Raw genomic sequence first — 19,207 nt, 5'->3', positions numbered from 1 at the left:
ATATATAATAAAATAATTAAAACTAACGAAAAAATTTTCAAACAAAAAGTCAAAGTCGCATTACTGTCGCAAGAATGAATCATCAGTAATTCATCACTAGTCGTAAAGTATATTTTTGAGGGATAGATAATGTTCCTTCTCACAGATTAAAACTGCGTGACGAAATTAATTCTTTCGGAAGTATTAGAACTGCGATTTGTTTTAATTCGCGCGTAAAGTGGCTTATAAAATCTTCAAAGCCGTTAAAATATCTAATCCGGTGATAAAAAATCTCTCTTCTTCCTTTTCTTCTTCTTGACCGTGAAACCGAAATCCCTTCATCAAATGACTCGTACAAATCTTTGTCTCGGAATTAAACTGTTCTATAAAATATATCTCACAGCGTGGGCTACATACGATAAATGTGATAAATCTCTTCTTCGTGATTTAATTTTAATTCAAACATGAATAAAGTCATGATGAGTCGGCACAATTTCCTTTTTCTTTTCGATGGACCGTGATAACATTTGCTCGTATAATGAGAATCGGCGAAGAAGAATACGATGTAATATTACAAAGTTTGCGAGAGGCGTGGATTGCCATTATTACGTGATTTCTTAGACAGATGAAATTTTTAATTAATACTAATCTGTTTGCAGTCACTTCTTACCGATTACTGTCATATCCGAATGGTCGGAAACGGTTTGGAAAGATGGCGCCTCCGCTGAAACCTCGCATCTGTAGCGTCCCGTACTCATAAGGTTTACGGAACGAAGGACGACTATTCGTTGAGTAGATTCGTGAACCTGAAAGACAAAAAAAGAAGTGCATCCAAAAAAATGTTTTGCCGGTAAGCGGGAAATTTCTCTTAGCATTTCCTCTATAAGCAAAAAATTTTATATGAATTTGGCGCGTATATATTTATAATACATATTCATCTATAAAAATTACACATGAACTATGATCAAAAATAAGTTTTTCTATAGAAAATATATTAAAAATATATAACTTGAATAACCTTTTGAAATAAGAGAATACACGAGATATATAAAATAAGCGACACGCTTATTTGTTAGAAGAAGTTTGTCATTTACGTGCTACTGTAGCTACGGATACATGTCGGTACATGTAGGATATTCTTCTAGCATTAAGAGAATTGCAATTTTAAATCCAATACCTTATGACGAAATTTCCTTTGTAGTTTCTTTTGAGTATCTTCTTGATGTCGTATACGTATAAATAGAAAATCTGGTATTAATCCAGGACTACTAAATGGCAGAATATTTTTTTGAGTGTAACATTGACATAATGGCCAATTTGTCATGCTGTCAAAGTTTGCAAACTAACTTGATAAAATACATGGGACTTTAAGAATTAAAATCTTCCTTAATGTAATTTATTTATTCTATTGACTAAAAAAAATATATAATACGAAAAACTATCGCATATTCTAGAATCACGTAAAAAATTTCGATTATTTCATACTACAAGGTGAATCTCAAAAGTAAGTTTCTCACCCTAAAAAATATTCTTTTGTTTAACGGTTTCATGTTAATGTTTTATATATATATATATATGTGACCGAAAATTATAAACGTACGTCGAAACGTTTCAAAACAAATGTAAAGGTGCGACCACAATCTCTGAAAACATTGAGGAATAAAAAATTTATACTCGCGATCAAAAATTTCCTACGTCCGTTCTAGGGTCCGGACATGAAATTCAAAGGCACGAGAGTAACGTCCGAGATCTCCGACGCGATAGAAAAAAATATTTCGTTCAAATCGCGTACCCAAAAGGGCACCATATATATATATATAAGAAGTCACGCGCACACTACTATATGTGCTATACTCAACCCGGTATATCAGATTCGATACATCTCTGGTATATTTACGGCAATAATAAAGTTTTGATCTGGTACCGATATGGCACAAATAAGGTTCTGATCTGATACCGATACGGCAAAGAATAAGGTTCTGATCTGGCATCGATACAGCCAAAATAAGGTTCTGATCTGGTGGTACTGATACGGCAAGAATAAGGTTTTGATCTGGTACTGCGATACGGCAAGAATAATGGTTCTGATCTGATACTACAATACGGCCAAAATAAAGTTCTGATCCGGTACCGATACGGCAAGAATAAGGTTCTGATCTGATACCACAATACTGCCAAAATAAAGTTCTGATCCGGTACTGATACAGCAAGAATAAGGTTCTGATCTGATATCGATACGGCAAGAATAAGGTTTTGATCTGGTACCGATACGGCAAGAATAAGGTTCTGATCTGATACTGATATGGCAAGTGTAAGGTTCTGATCTGGAATCCGTTCCAGCTCTTCGATGTGGTGCCCAGCAACTTTTTCCTTTAGCAAAATTGCGTCCAACAAACGGTTTTTGCAAGAGAGCTTTGTTAAAGTTAACAAATAAGCACTCTGATTCATGTAGCGCTCAGGGCCGGCGCGCGCGCCTCACTCCCGTGTACCTAGTCCGTGACCAGTATTCATATGTAATGTCTTTTAAGATGCTCATACGACTCTGTTATGATTAGTTTACGACATCTTAAGGCTCTTGAATACTCAGCCAAGAACTCCGTGTTGATGGTAGCGACACCGAATTAGTCGGTGGCTAGCAAAACTGGTAGTACGCTACTTGTTATACACTGAACAAATGCAAGCTCATGTCTGTGTGCTCATTTTCGGGTAGAAGGGGAGCACACAGACACGGGTTCATGCTTATATGTGTGTATAGCGCCTCGCCATGGTAAAAGGCTGAACTAATAGGCGTGGAAAAGTGATGTTTTGACCAGTTTTGACGACAAAATTTTTCTTGCGTGCCATTTTGTCTATATTTGCTTATTTGTGAAAATGTGACTTCCCTCGTACTCGTGAAAGTCCTAAAAATTGCCGGAAACTGCAGTTATCGTGAAATTTTATACGTAAAAGCGTATATTTCACTCGTTTCATCAGCTGTTAAACTGTGTGATTCTGCCCGAGAATAGGCTCACTTTACGTGTCTTTTACGACCATTTACTGACTATCAGAGGAGGAAAGGACAGTTTCCGGCAATTTTCACAAGTGTTTTTGTGCGATCTCGCCTTTTAAATTTATCCAAATTGTCTTTATTAAAAAATGGGACGCAAGAAAAATTTATGTGTTTTTCTCGCCTATGACGTCACAATTCCAACATGGCCGTCGCCGGTATTCAGGAGCCTTAAAGCATCTTATTGGATCTTAATAATATGTTGAAAGACATATTAAAATTTTAACGATGTAATGTTAAATTAATGATAAATTAAAATCTGTGAAAAAATAAGATTGCGAAGAATATCACAAGTTGGCGTTTCGTCCCGGCTTCCCACTACTAGACTCATCAGTAAGGTAATGTAGTGGGAGCCTACCTTAGACGCCTTGGGGAGATTTTAGAAAGAAGTTCTTTATTAAACAGATACACATGTATCTTGGTACTTGCGAGAATTGGCAAGAGTAACTATAGACCTCTGTTGGCTGGTCGACGAGTGATATTCTGATTTTTTCTGTTTGGCTGTTATGATTGTCAATTGTGATTTTTTCAATAAAATTAAATTTATTTTCTTATTTTCCAAAATGAAGTTCTGACATTAATTTGAAAAATTTGAAACTATTTTTAGAGTTTTCAACTTTTTTAAATCGCACTATAAATAGTTGAGAAAGTAGATAGATCTAATTAAGATGCCGCAGATACTCATTTGTATTGATACTGTATTATTTATTATCTATATGTTATACTGTAAAAATAAATTTTGAGCTTCTAACTTTTCTTCGTAATTAATGTCAATGAATGTTTTTGTGTTAAAAGATGCAATAAATACTTTAGATCGATTATTTTTAATATCAGCTAAAAAGGCTAAGGAATTATTTCCAAAGTGGGATGATCGAACTGAGTTTTTTAATAGAAGAAGCGCGCTCTGAAAGCAAAGACTTCAAAGAACTCAATTCTTGATTTAGAGGAACAAGGGAAAAATATTTTAAATATTCTGAATAATTATACATACACTACTCAATAAAATTAAAGCATCACCTGTTCCATGCTGCAAAAATAGACAAATTTTGAGATAGAATAACTTCATCAAAAATCATCGTATCGAGATTTGTAAAGAAGCATTTTAAAATTTAAAATCTCTACTTTTTATTATTGCAGTGGCTTCAGCAGCATTTTTCTTCAGATGAAACGCGAAGTGGATGGGAAATCGAATATGCTCTTTTGTTATTGCCATCGTGAACACTACTGATTTTTGAGGTTACGTGCATCAAACGCCAAACCGTATGGCATTTTAGAAGGCCAAATGTTAATGCTTTGAAACCGCAAAAGGGCGGGAAGATATATAAAATTTAAATTGTTATTTCGGTTGTATGAAATCTAAAGCTCAGAACTTTTTTGTACACCTAATAATATACTGTATTAAATGCAATTTAAATTTTCATGAAAGGAAAAATATTTCTTTTAGGGTGTATAATATAAAAGAAATATTTTGATGAATTGTTATATTATTATAATTATTTAAATTTATAATATATTGATATTTGAGGTTATATTAGATCATGTGTGATATAATATAATATATAGATAATATCTTAGTTGAAATATTGTATGCAATTTTATATGTTGCAAATAAAACTTAGAATCAAATAATTATATTTAGCACTACAAACGCGTACGACGGTTATAATTATTTATTTAATTACATTTGTATTTTATTCACATTTCCATAATATATTTTTTATTCTATAATAGAATGTTTAGAAAGAAATAAAAAAAAGCATTTAAAGGGTGATACTATTCTAACATATAAAAATAATGACATTTTAAATAAATACGAAAAGAAATATTAGTTGAGATTTTAGCAAGGTGTATGATAAGAATTAATACTAAATTAGTTTCTTTATTACATAATATTACATATATCTGTAATATACATTTAATATTGATAATGTCTTCCTTTTCCCTTTAACCGTAACCTTACTTTTGAAGAATTTAAATCCAAGAATTCGTATCCAAAAATGTATGTGGATCATTTCCAATTGAGACTCAGATCAAATTTCTTTATTTATAAATTTTTAAACCTGATAATATTATCACAAGTAAAATAATTTTAATTTTTTGACAAATATGTAATTTATATATACATCACCTTTTACTAGGGGATCCGAAATTTGCGCATTTGGAGTACAGGACATGATACTTTATGCTAAATCAAACAACTTTTTCCTTTAGCAAAATTGCGTCCGACAAATAGTTTTTGCAAAAGAGCTTGTTAATGTTAACGAATAAGTGCTCTGATCCAATGCTCAGGACTGGCGAACACTTCACTCGCGTGTACCTAGTCCGTGACTAGTATTCATAAGTAATGTCTATTAAGATGCTTATACAGCTGTTATAATTAGTTTACGACATCTTAAGACTGTATTTAAGATATTTTATCTTAAACAATAAAAAAAAACTATGAACAATATCGGCATTTGATCTTTTTCCATATTGTGTTGCATAAATAATGAAAAGTTAATAAAAATAAATACTGCCTTTATATATATTTCTTACGTAATATATGAATAAAAAATTATCTGCTTGCATAATAATAATCTGAAAATAAAGACAAATGTAAATAATTTTACTATTTACAGGACATAAAGACAAATATAAATAATTTTACTATTACTGTTCATAGTATTTCCTTATTATTTAAGATATCATTTGTTAGATTGCTTGTGTCAATTTAACTGAGAAAAGTGATATTACTACGGTAGTCGATTAGAGTTGCGTTGTAAGTCTGGAAAAATTTCAGCACGCGATTGAGGACTACATACGTGGTAAATAAAATTCACATATTACATTTAGCAACCAAAATCCTGCTTGACCGTCATCGGCCGATTGCATTATCATATTTACTTTGTTTTCAACATCGACGGTCTTATACAAATCTTAGTTTTAGAAAAAATCAAGTATCAATAAAATTTTTTTTTTTATTTTGGTGCAAAAATATCTGATGTATAATTTGGGCAAACAAAAATGAGTAATTATGGATTAATAATAAAATCAAATCATACTCATTTTATTATTTTCTAAAATGAAGTTCTGACATTTTTGTTCTAGAAACTTGAAATCATATTCGTAAAATTTTGGAATTTTTAAATATCATGATTTATAAATAATTAAAAAATGAACCCGAAATACTTTGAGTTATATGTAATACGTCATAATTTCTAAACTAGATCTATACATCAAGAAAATATTTTACATGTAAATATTTAGTCTAGCAACTCACGTGAAATATACAAAAATGATTCATATATTGCATGCACAAATAAAACCTCATACCAGTGCATCGTCACAACAATAACAAAACTGCAAAACGATAGCAAAATGCTTGCACAAGAAAAACATACGCAGGCAAATTTGTACGCAAGAATTTAAGTAAGTTGCAGATTCGTAATACCAATGAACTTCTTAACATGTAAACATTATTAAAAACAACACAAGACGAGAGTCACTGATGACTACCAATAACGCGTAGCAGAGGGAAGACATGTCACGACATGTGCGTAGATCACGTACTGCTCAGTGTTCTTATACTCAATTTCGTACGCACGTGACTTTCGTCTTATTTTTGATATTACAGGATGCGTTAGCTAAATCTAAACAAAAAAAACAAACAGTTTATTAAAATACCACTTTATTCAGAAAAAAACTTGAAAATACACAAGATCCCGCTTGAGGGATTCTCTCCGGAGTTCTATTATTCAATATAATCCCCATTTGCTGCGATCACTGCCTCGATCCTTTGCCTAAAGCACGAGTACGCTTTCTTTAACTGCTCCTTGTCTAAATTCATAAATGCTGCCTCAATAAGGGTTGTCACGTTGAGGTGCCTGAACTTGTTAGGTACCCTTTCAATAACACCCCAAACGAAATAATCTAGGGAATTTAAATCTGGATTATTGGGAGGTCAGAATTCCTTGGACCAAAACGCGTCCACGTTGTCGGAAAGCAATTTTGTACTAAATAGCTTGTATAAGCGATGCACCTTCTTGCTGAAAAATGTACGGCTTTCCAGAGACTGTAGTTTCCATCCATGACTTCACTACGATCTTCAGAATCCAGAAGTAAACCTTCTTTGTGATGATTTCTTTTTTTTTTTTTTAAATAAGGCAGTATAATGTCACTTTCATTGGAGATGACTTAGGATAAACAATTTTGCCCCGTTGGGTTAGTAGAATCTTCTTCGGACTTCTCCGCGTCTGCATACTTTGCGCAATGTCGTAAATGGTTGATCGTGAGTATCTGAAGAACCGAATAATTTCGATCGGTGAACGTACGGCGCGAAGTGCTTCAATTATTGCCACTCTTCGGTGGCACTCCACACTTAATCTTATTAACTCCAATATTTTAAGCTTATACATGTTTCATATAAACATTTGACTTACCCGAGCGCCAACAGTCATCTTCTGCTAAAGTTACATGTAAATGGAAAATTCAAATTTAATTTTGTCTGGATTTAGCTAACGCACCCATATACTCTATTTTAGAATACTGCAATGAGCACCAAGGGATTTACACAGTGAATTCGAGTAAAGAGACATAATCAACGATTTTGAATAAACAGAAACTATGATATACACACACACACACACACACACACACACACACACACACACACACACACACACACACACACACACACACACACACATATATATATATAATATATAGAAAAAATACTTATTCTCAAATGATGGCCAATAATTACCTAAAATGTGCTTCTTTAAAAAATTCCTTTACTTCGTTTATTTTAAAGAACATACTATATTGAAACTGTACTCTGATAACTAAAAGAATATAATTTCGTGTCACTACTAAACCGCTCACTATCGGCCGTTTTGCATGTACTGACATGCACGTGTAGCTACGACTACGCCGCCGATACTACGGAAATGACAAACTTCTATAAATAATTCGTCACATACATCTTGTATATCCTCTTATTTTGAAAGATTGTTTGAGTTATAATAGAATTTTCTATTATAGAGGAATTTATTTTTGATTATTGCTCATGTATCCTCATTTTTATAGATAAATGCGTATGTTATAAATATATGCGCCTGATTCGTGTAAGATTTTTTGCTTAGAGGAAATGGTAAGAGGAATTTCCCGTTTATCGGTAGAATATTCTTTTTGGGGTTCTCGCTATCATAGGAAAAAATTATGTTGTACAATTGTACATTGTAGACATTTTTTTGAAGTATGTTAACAACATTTTTTTCATCTACAGTCACCTTAAATTGCAACCATAATTAACTGAATAAATTTGAATTAAACGAGGCGCCAATGCAAAATGTGTCCGACGTACTGTAAATTATTTATAATAATTCAGTTTTGACTGTAAGCAGGGCCGGCGAAGTAAATTTTTTCTATGTATGGAGTTTTGATTGGAGGAGGGTGGCGAGGGGGAGGGGTGACATTAATAATTGCTTTTCATTTACACGATTCTCGGATAATTCCCACTTGTGACGTCATAGTTCAAATGAATGCGCTTTCCTTTTGCATTCTGAGAAGTGAGATTCAACTGAGTTTTTACCTACAAACTGATGCACAAGATCGAGACTGTGTACTTTATTGAGTCTCATCATAGACTCATTATAAAAATGAGGTTATGAACCTCAATGGCTGTGTTCCAAAATTGACTGCCAGTACTGAAAATCTATAGTTTATGTCACAAGCACTATAGGTTTTCAGTACTGGCAGTCAAGTTTGGAACACACACAAATGTTATTATTAGTAAGCAAGTAGTGACGTCATTAATCTGAGTATTTCATACTCAGCTCACTTCAGACTCTTGTGTGTATGTACATGGAAAGCAACTATTATTGTAGACTGTTCTTTCATGTATGCGTTTTTATTTTCATGTTTTATAAAGTAAATGTTGCTGCTCTTATTTTGTTTTTAGTTATAAAATTGTTCATTAGTAATTCGAAATCTAAATCTTTGGTAATATCCTGATACACGTGTAAAATTGCTATATTATTTAAACGTTTTTGTAACATTGTCGTTCAAAGAAAATTTTTTAAACGCCTAAGCACGAAAAACGATCTTTTGTTAGAATACGACGAACCCGGAATTGTTAATAGTATTTTAATTAATTTAGTGAAAATAATTATGTGTAAATTAAGTGTTAATTAAGTGTTTATTAAGTATTTATTAAGTGTTAATTTAGTGTTTACTTCTGACGAGGTTCTAACGTATGTATGGAATTCTATTAGAAATTTATATGTATGGAGTGCTCCAGACCAACCTTACTGAAATCACCGGCCCTAACTGCAAGAAACTAAAAAAGTTATAAATATTTATTATCAACTAAAGAAAATCTTTTTGAAAAGTCTTTGAACAAATTTTTAAAAATTTTGAAAGGTATTTTCAAAGAGAATTTTTTTTCACTTGTGTTTGTTCAACAAGCTGAATACAGGATTTATTAACATAATTTTGTTAGGAATTTTTTAGTTATTTAGTATACTCTCGAGATTGATACTCTCGACTAATTTTCACTTGTTTTCAGTGCGTTAAAATATTTAGGTAACAAAAGTTTTTACAATGAAGATGAAATTAAAACTGAAGTGAAATTGTGACTATGATTCAAGAACACGTTTTTTTCATATTACTGCAACATTGAAAAACTGATAGTGTTAAAATTTTAATGGTAACTACATTGAGAAGTAACATAAGGATTAAGTTAATAAAATATATAAATTTCATAATTGTCTTATCTTATTTTATTTTCCTATGATAAGAAACCTTACTTTTGGGATGCTCTTCGTATTATTAAATCACTTTTTCAACAATGAGAGTTTTTGCAATACTGTGTATCCAGATATAGTGGACACTAAAGATGTTATTTAAAGTATTTCTATACATATATGGAGTCAAGCATCATGAGCTTGCTATTCGTTAATTTTGATTACGTGACCTGTTTTTAGCGAATAGTAAACTCACAATACTCGACGCTTGACGCTCCTATGTAATGTGATGGCACTTTAGTGGAAAGTCGCGCATGCGCAATTCGACTTTCTATTAAATAACGTGACTTTAGCATTCACCGTACCTAAATACACAGTATTGTAAAAATTCTCTGATGTCTTCCATTAGCTCCTTAAATTGCGTACAAATTCCACAACGTTTACAACGTTATTTTCGACGAATGACTGGATTAAATGCCTAGTTTTCATGCTGTCTTTCTAAATCCTGATAAATGAACGAATACAATTGAAAAATATATATTCATTCTTCGTACGAAATGAACGTCCTTCTGACAACTTGTGTCGTTCCGCTGGTAGCCTAGTGAATCACTCTCACTATTCCCGGGCATATACAGAACTGGGCTCGCTTCAGCCTAGTTTTCATACCGCGGGGTAGATGGAATTTTTTCGTATCATTCAATGGCGTGGAAAACCGCGCGCATGATATAGTCGGCGAGGAATTGAAATTATTGGAAATATCATTAACCTAAAAGAGGGAAACCGCGACTATAGAAAGGGGTGGCGAGGAAGAACGACCCCCCTTGGGATCAATTTGTAATGCGTTATCTTTTGCGACGACGATGACAAGAATGAAAGGCAATTTTAGACGTGCCGCGCGGTGCGATGAAGACGCGCTTAACGAACACGTCCCCACATTAAATTAGTGAAGAACGCGGGGTAGAAACAGGAGAAAGGAGATGGTAGGGGAGAAGCCGGGTCATCGTCGTCGGCATCCCCACAATTTTCATCTCCGTACGCTGGGAGAGCATTTCACGATTCATTATACTAATCGATGTAATTATAAACAGCGATAACAACCGGGTAGACCGATAATTTCTAAGGGCGCTCCCGAGCGCCAATCTCACGCGGGTGATTAATGTTAATATTAAGGCTCATTATGATCAAGATCGCGTACTGGTGTGCTGTGGTCGCCTCGTCTTTGTTTATTTGCCGCTCGGCGCGCATAATGCAACATTAATCCGATGTCTTGACGTGAATGAAAAGCCATTTTGGCCTCGCGCGCCCAAGACGAGAATATTTTGGGAAAGCTGCTCCTGCATGCAATATCTATTTATTTATATAGTAATGGAAGCGAGTTCCTTTTGCAAACGTCGCTTGCGTAACATATGGGATGTTCATATTATATCTCAGAGAGAAAGAGGGAGATTTGAAAATAAAATTTCGAAAATGAGACATTTACCATTTTTTATTATTGCCAGAGTCAGCATCTGTTTTTATTATTTCCATCGCGTATGGTGCATGCACTTTTACGCCTCGCGTTGTCAATCACACGCTCGTATTCTCAAACTAGTTCATGTTTTGCTCTCCTATTTGTTTTCCGATTGGGAAAAATATCAGAGCGAGCGAAACGCGCGATTTATTTTTAAACGACACAAATATGAAGGTGGACGTGGGATAGGTCGGTTGTTCGAGTATACAGAGTCTAGATTTTGACTCCTCGTGATTGACGCGCATTTGAGAATTCGAGTCGGTACGATCGAAAGTGGGTCAATCATGTCACTCCCAGAGAAACACGTCCATCGGGAACTCTAAACAGGCACGGAATCAAAACACCGGTATGGTACAGAAGCTTCCTTTTCCGAGGTTTCAATCGTCCATTCGTGTTTAAGGCGATTCACGACGGTCAATCGGGCTGTACGTATCGGACATGAAGAGCGAGAATTGGATAAGGATTCAACACGAGAGTGAGCGGGAAAATGTAGCCGAAGAATGTTCCGATCTTTCTATTCGAAGATTTATACTATTCTTATGCCGGATCTTTTCAATTTTGTTCGTCACAAAGTGCCAATGTTGAGGAATGAGGAAAATCTTCGCTTACAGAACCTATTTTAATGCGATAGAGAGATTACATCTCCAAGATAAATTTCATATTGATTAGGATTTTGATTTGTTTCTTTCCATTACTAAAGTTTAAAGTAAAAACAAAGAGAGAATGTGGAAGCAGTTAGTCATCCTTACGACTGCCGAGACACCGGGTTGAAGGAACACCAGAACAGGTGGCTTCTCTTGGGGTACGAATCGGTAAAATTCGTTGCCGTCCTTGTACCACTTGACCGAGTACAGCTTCTCGCCGTCCAGATTAAAGTTGCACTCGAGGCTTACATTTTGCCCGAACACCGCGTGCTGCGGCACTATCAGCTCCAGCATCCTCAAACCGTTTGTTTCTGCAACACATATAGGAAGTGGAGATAAGAAAAAAAGCGCATGAGAGTATACGCTTGTGTTGAACGTTACACGAGACAACTCGAGTTTTCAACGGAAAGATCTTGCTCAAGAAAATTAAACTAGACACGGGTAATTGGAGTAACACTTTTCACAACTGTTTTTGTAAAACTTAATTCTACTGTTGAAAACAAATATCATTGGAGTAACAGCAGTTTGTAAAACATCAAAAGAGAATAAAATATATATTGTTCGATATACACATATAAAATATATATCGCATTTAGGATTCATAGCATTCTAATTTACCTTTTCATACATTAAAAAAGATCAAATTTCTTTATCAAAATTTCTCGCATTTTTAAGATTAATAAATTAAATTTTTGTTATTGTTATCATTAATTATTTACATCTTTTTTATCATCCCTTTTTATTTCTCAAATTTCAATTAACTTATTAAAAATTTATGAAAAAAAATTTACATAGTAAAAAAATTGTGTATTTGGAAACAGTCCACTCACATCTGTGTTAACAGTTTGTGTTAAATTTTTTAATATATTCGAGTATTAATTTAACATAATGTGATTATATATGTTATTTAAAGATTTTGTATGAAATTGATATTCTTAGTGTCAAAATGACACAATTTATGAGTAAATGGACAAGTAATATAAAAATAGTGTGTTTTAAAACGTAAATTCTAAGATAAACGAATAAAATACGTGTTAATTTAACTGTTAACATATCATAAATGTTTATTTTCTAAAAAAAAAAAAATGCTTCCCACGATTTGTTTACTAATCGTATCGATATTATTTTTTTTTGTATTTATTCTCTTACATAATATTTGTCCTTCTAACATGTTTATCTTGTGTTAAATTAATAAAAAAAATTTGAATGGACTGTTTGCGACTTGCTTTCTATGTTAAATTCGACACGTTTTTTCCAACTGTGTATAAGAAATTACTTAAATCGCTGATATTGGATTGTATTTACAATTACATTTATCTAGATTTTATCTAGTTTTTTATTATTAATAAAAATAATTTTTACTAATTTTGTGCAATCAAAATATATGATATTCTCTATTCAAAATTCAGCAAATAAAAGGAATTTTATTGTACGCAAAAAGACAAAAGGTTGAATTCCATAATTAATACAACAATTCATATCTTTCATACATTATATCTTTTCATACTTCGAATTGCGCTTAAAGTCAGAAATTGTATTCTAATGTATTTTAAACATATAAGAATAATAGTTATTTGCATTGCCGATCCAATGTTTAAAAATATACATATAATGGCGTATAGGACTTTCTTCCAACGAAAGAAATAAATAAATAAAATTAAGCGCGTGACTCTAAAAGATATAGCGATCCCCTTTGCGAGATCCGTGGACATTCGGATGACGTCATTTGAAAAGGGAAAGCAGATCAAAGAAATCGCGAGAGACGTTGCAGCAATAGGGTGAATAAGGCTGGACTCTGGAGTCCTATGAGGCGTATTTGTCGCGTATCGCGTAACCGCGTAACCAATCAGAAGCGATCTGTTGTTGTGATTTCGTGTTTTACTGATGATAACTGATTGGTTACGCGATTACGTGATATGCAATAAATATACCTTATGGAACTCCAGCCTAATTGTAAGATGTGTGCGACGTGTGTATCTTTTCTGAGAATACTGTTATGATTCGAATAACTGAGAATATTCCGCGAGAATAATACGTAATCCACCGAAACCTATCCCACCATGTGTTTGTAGAAACAGAGAGAGGGGAAGGGGAGGAAGAAACATCTGCGACGAACGCGTCGACGGAGCTCAGTAAAAGGATGATGACGATAACGTCAAGTAAACAGGTGGTTGTTGCGAACAACGAAAACGTCTACGACGTTTATAAACATGATATTAATTTCTTGACACGTTCTTGTTTGTGAGCAAGACGAATTAAATGCTATTTCGAATAATGGCAGAATATCTCTCGCTTATCAATGACACATTATAGAACATTTTACTTGAATATAAGATATTTTGGAATGGCTTTTGAAATTAAAAGTTGCATAATTTTTAGATATTTCTAAAGAAATAAATTAAAAGTAACAATAATAATCTAACAAATGTCAGAGAAATCTGGAATTAATTAATTAATTATTTTTGTTATAAAATAGATCTTTTTTTTATTAATAAAATTAGACTAATTAATTCGTAACTTTTATATAATTCTAATGATATATGTATAATTGATGGAGTTAAATAATTGAAATGTTTCTTTAAATGCGATATTCAATAATACAGAGGCTTCTGAGTCACCATATAGATTTTGATACGACAAACGTCAATAATACAATAGCGAAGCCACTTCAAGACACTGGCTTAAAGTTTTCAGTGCGACAGGTTAAGTGAAAATGTACTTTTGATTGCCGCCTTTACGATGGGCAGAAGATAAGTACAAAGGATAAACACATAGGATAAGCGCAGGGAACAAGTGCGAGCATGGGCGCCGTCAGAATTTTTTTTCCCAACTTCCTTGCTTCTTCTCATGATTATTTCAATTATCTTGCTAATAGCGTACAGTAAAATTTCCTGCTTCTATAACAAAAGTTCTATGAAAATTATAATGAAGCGGTATTTCTCAACTAGACTTTTTTCATCTCGTGGCACCATGGAAAACTAGGAAGACTGTATCTCGACGCTCATGACCGCGTCGTGCAATTTCTGAAACGACAAGGGATAAGAAATAATTCCTGCGCTTCGTTATGTTCGCGCATTACGAAGACGAGAAAACTAGCTTATAGCTTCCGGCAGGATGATCATATTTTCCTGCAAGTAGGACAATACAGCACGATGAAATCAAGAGACAATTTCTAGAATTGAAAACTCCTATTAAATAAATTATGGGAAATTAAAGTTAATTTAACTAATAAATTTAAAAAAAAGAAGACCTTTCTTCTCCACAAATGTAGACAACAATACGTAAATTACGGAATCAATTTTCTGTTAATTACACACATTCTGTTTCAAATTTTTCTTAGAGACTTTAGGATGCACGTATCTAGCGAAAATGCAATCATATTATATGGCAATGCGGTACTGTGAGATATGAATATAATCGTGGCATTGGATCACGTTGCATGTCAAAATAAACAATTGAATAATCATGCGTGTCTACACGTATTTATAGCCCGATCAATGTAGGAGTTTCGACAAAGTTAATTTAAGTACAGAATTTTTTGACGCAGTTAGGTTCCAAAGATGGAATAGAATATAAAACCACAGTTTTAGACCAAAATTTGATATGGCGTCTATCCGGAATTTTGGATTTTGTGTTTTTTCCATTTTGCAGGCGTATTTTGCATTTCTCGCTGAAAATGGTAATAACCAAATTTGTAGAAAATTAAATTCTCTATCTTTTTTATTTCAACAATTTTGTTGTAAAATGATTATTTATTACTAATAATGAGCAAAAAGTGTCAAAAATTAGGACATTGACCCAGTTTTTTCAATTTTTGGACCATTTTTATTAAGAATAAGTGACACATTCAAATGGCAAAGTTGTAGAGGACTAAATTCCCTACAACTTTTGTAGAAACAAGTATTTAAAAAATTATCCATTTTGTATACATATTTTTTTTAAAGCAACTATGTGTTTCCTTTACACCATTTGATTTATCTCATTATTCTGTTCACAAAAGTATTAAGGTACGATAATTAAAAAGTCAACAGTTTACGAGTTATTTAACATTTTGTGTCAATATGTATCAAAATAAAGTGTAAAATATCTCGAAAACTATTGGTTTTTTGGTATCTCTACCTTAATACTTTTATATGCAAAATAATTAGAGGAATCACGTTATCTAAAAAAAATTACATTATTCCATTTAAAAAAGTGGAGGTGACCTTCATATCTTTTTAGCTCTTCCACTTAGAAAAAAAACAACGTGACTAAAACGTGTCTCCCTCGACACCGTTCCATTTTTATTTTAAACATTTTTGTCTACTGGATTTAGTTTTCGAGATATTCTAGTGGATAAGTTAAAATAGGTTACCCTGTATAATTATATACATAGGCTATGTCTGAGAGCGGCAAGTTTATGGAGAGGCAGCATTTTTTTGAAAAGAATTCTAAAAAATAGCCATTATTTGCCAGATGCAACTGATTGAGAAAATTTTCCATCGATCGACGATTATTAGATTCGAGTTAAGATTTCATGATCTTTACAGTCTTTGTGTCGATTTCGTTCTGTCGGAAAGTAATTTAAAAAGGAGGCTATGTCTGCTTTTTAATCGATATATACATAGAAGGGAGTAGGTTTACGATAAAGTTTATTACTATAGTAAAATCCTTACAAAAAAAACATTTTTTTACTGTTCGTCGTGAACACAGACTTGGAACATCCTAATTTGAAGGTTGAATAGGGATGGCAACGATTGAAGTGCATTATAGAGGCGGCAGAAATCTGAATCAGTACTTTTAAAGTTTTATAAATCTGAAAAAAATACGATGTAAAAAATAAATTTGTATTTTGAATCGCATTTTTTTGTGTTTGTAATTTAATCGTATTATATGTTTCTTACATTTCCAAATTTTAAAAGTATAGAAAACGAATTTTTACGTTACATAGATGCAGTAGTAAGAGGCAAACAATATACAATATTTTACTTATTTATAAATATAGAAAATAATTTTTAAGAAATAAAAACGTAAATTGATATCTTGAAAATAATTTATTATCTGCGTCTAAAATGAGGTAATTTACAACATAGTAGTGTCGCTGCACTTGTTTATAGCGCCGAGACACTACTGGATCTCTAGATCAGAGGGGAACATTCAACGTGTTAGTCAAGTTTTATAAAAATTATAATGAGGGTCAGTTCATATCCTCCTCTTATGAGTGTGAAAACCATAATTCTCTCTTTGGTTTAACAATTAATTGATTTTTTATTTGACTTGATTTTTATGTAAAATCGTGTTTTGTAATATTTATTCGCCAATTTAATGAAAAAGTAGCATTACGAATTAAATAAAATTGTTAATATATATACTAATAAAACTTTAATAAAAAAAAATATTCATGCAAAAATGTACTATGGAGTCATTTAGTCGTTTAAAAATTATTTACTGCAGCAAGTTATTGCGTAAGCCATCATAATATAAGCTACATTATTTGTCGGTTTGTTGTTTTACAGTTAGTTTCAGAGGATATTTATTTAAAATAAAAATGTTGTTGACTGATATCAACTAAAAAACTAATAAAAAACAGATACTAAATAAATACAATTTCAGTAAAAAACACATACAAAATAAATACAATTAGCCAAGTATTTCATGCATTACGCAAGACACATAAGATGGATTAAAAGTGATTAAAATTGTATTAGATTATAGTGAAGAAAAAACTTGATGTGTTCAGGGTCGCATTAATTGCACTTCTGCGAATATATTATCCCAATACAATATTTGCATTATAAAAATATAAAAATAATAAATATATTCTATATACTCATAAAACATATTGATTTTAAAATATTGCGATTTAATGCGACCCAGACACGACAAATTTTTTTCACTATTGTAATGCACTTTAATCATTCTCAGTCAATGTGTCTTGCGTAATGAAATATTTGGCTAATTGCATTTGTTTTGTATCTTTTTTTTATTAAGAAGAATGTAGTATTTAATATTTTTTTACGCTTGACGTATATCTTTAAAAAAATTGTTTACGGTTGGTTTTTTTAATTGACTTTTTAGCTGATATTGTGTAATAATCAAAATTTAAGATATTATATTAGATGTAAGAAATATACGTATCTAATTGCAAAGTATAACTTAACGCACGCATATTTCAAGAACATCTTTAAAAATGACAATAAATAATAAAATATAGAATAAATGACATTATGTAGATAGAGTCTTTGATTTTCTGATGCTTTTTCTCTTTCGCTCCAGAAATAGTTGAACCGCTAATTTGCGGCGTTAGAGTTAATGCAATTGTCTCGAATGATATTTCCGCGTTAAACGGGAATCGAATACGGCTCGCGCTAACGGCATTATCGGTTTTTCGTCAGCAGAAATCTATTCCAATCGTAAACATAATTGATTGCATTATGCTCTCTGTATTCCAGAATTATTCTCGCTCTCGCAAAACTTGATTTTTTGCTTCTAATTGTAAGTAGCGACTGGTACATTTAACATTCTCGCAAATTCTCTATAAGTATGATATATAATTCTTCCTTTTTGAGAAATATGATTAAAGTAAAAAAAATGTTTTTATATAATTTAATCTTTATACAAATATAAGAATCTTTTTACGACCGTACTATTGATAAACAATAATAAGAAGAAAGGAAGCACGAAGCAAAGCCATTAACGGTCAAAGCTAGATCACAATGCTTATTATAATGTGTGAATTTATATACTGCGTATGTATAAGTTCACTCAATTGCGTGCCGAAAATTTTTTCAGACTTACAACGCAACTCTATATGACTACCGCGGTAATATCACTTTAGTTAAATTGACAAGCAATCTAACAATTTTAGATGCTTATAGCATCTTATTGGATCTTTATTATTAATCTTTATAATTTATGGAAATAGAGAAATAAGATAAATGATATTCGATATATATTTATAACCAATGATTATTTTATACTAGCAAAATTCATCGAGCTTACTTATTTGCGTCGTGCTCGTGCTTTTCACATGAATGTCTCACAGCATCGCGATTTCGAGCAACTTTCTTGATAAATGTCTTCTGCGCCTATTATTTTATTATAAAATTGCAGAGTCTATGATGAAGTCTCAATCTTTAATATGCGGATGACAACATAATTCATCATTTTTTTGGCATTCTTGCCTCTTCACTTTGATTTAATTCTTTGCGGCATAGTGTTGTACAGATACAACTATCCAGTTTATTTATTCAATAAATCAATCGTTTCGTATATTCTTTTAGCATAATTTAGTATTGTTAGATTGCTAAGAAGTTCATCTGACTAA

The 19,207-nt window shown here is 32.3% G+C and overlaps 1 protein-coding gene across 1 annotated transcript in view; it reads right to left on the bottom strand.

The window, feature by feature from the left end:
• LOC108777266 (uncharacterized) overlaps positions 1-19,207 on the bottom strand; it is a 179,700-nt gene that overhangs the window by 9,797 nt on the left and 150,696 nt on the right. Inside the window, exons 2-3 of the mRNA XM_018544105.1 lie at positions 12,007-12,212; positions 650-785 (exon numbers count right to left, since the gene is read on the bottom strand). Coding sequence (XP_018399607.1) covers positions 650-785; positions 12,007-12,212 — 342 coding nt within the window. The remainder of the gene's footprint in view (positions 1-649; positions 786-12,006; positions 12,213-19,207) is intronic.

Source organism: Cyphomyrmex costatus, unplaced genomic scaffold (genome assembly GCF_001594065.2).
Source record: "Cyphomyrmex costatus isolate MS0001 unplaced genomic scaffold, Ccosl1.0 scaffold425, whole genome shotgun sequence".
Classification (NCBI taxonomy): Eukaryota; Metazoa; Arthropoda; class Insecta; order Hymenoptera; family Formicidae; genus Cyphomyrmex; species Cyphomyrmex costatus.
The sequence above is the reverse complement of the archived record's forward strand: the minus strand, read 5'-3'. Positions and strand labels throughout refer to the sequence as shown.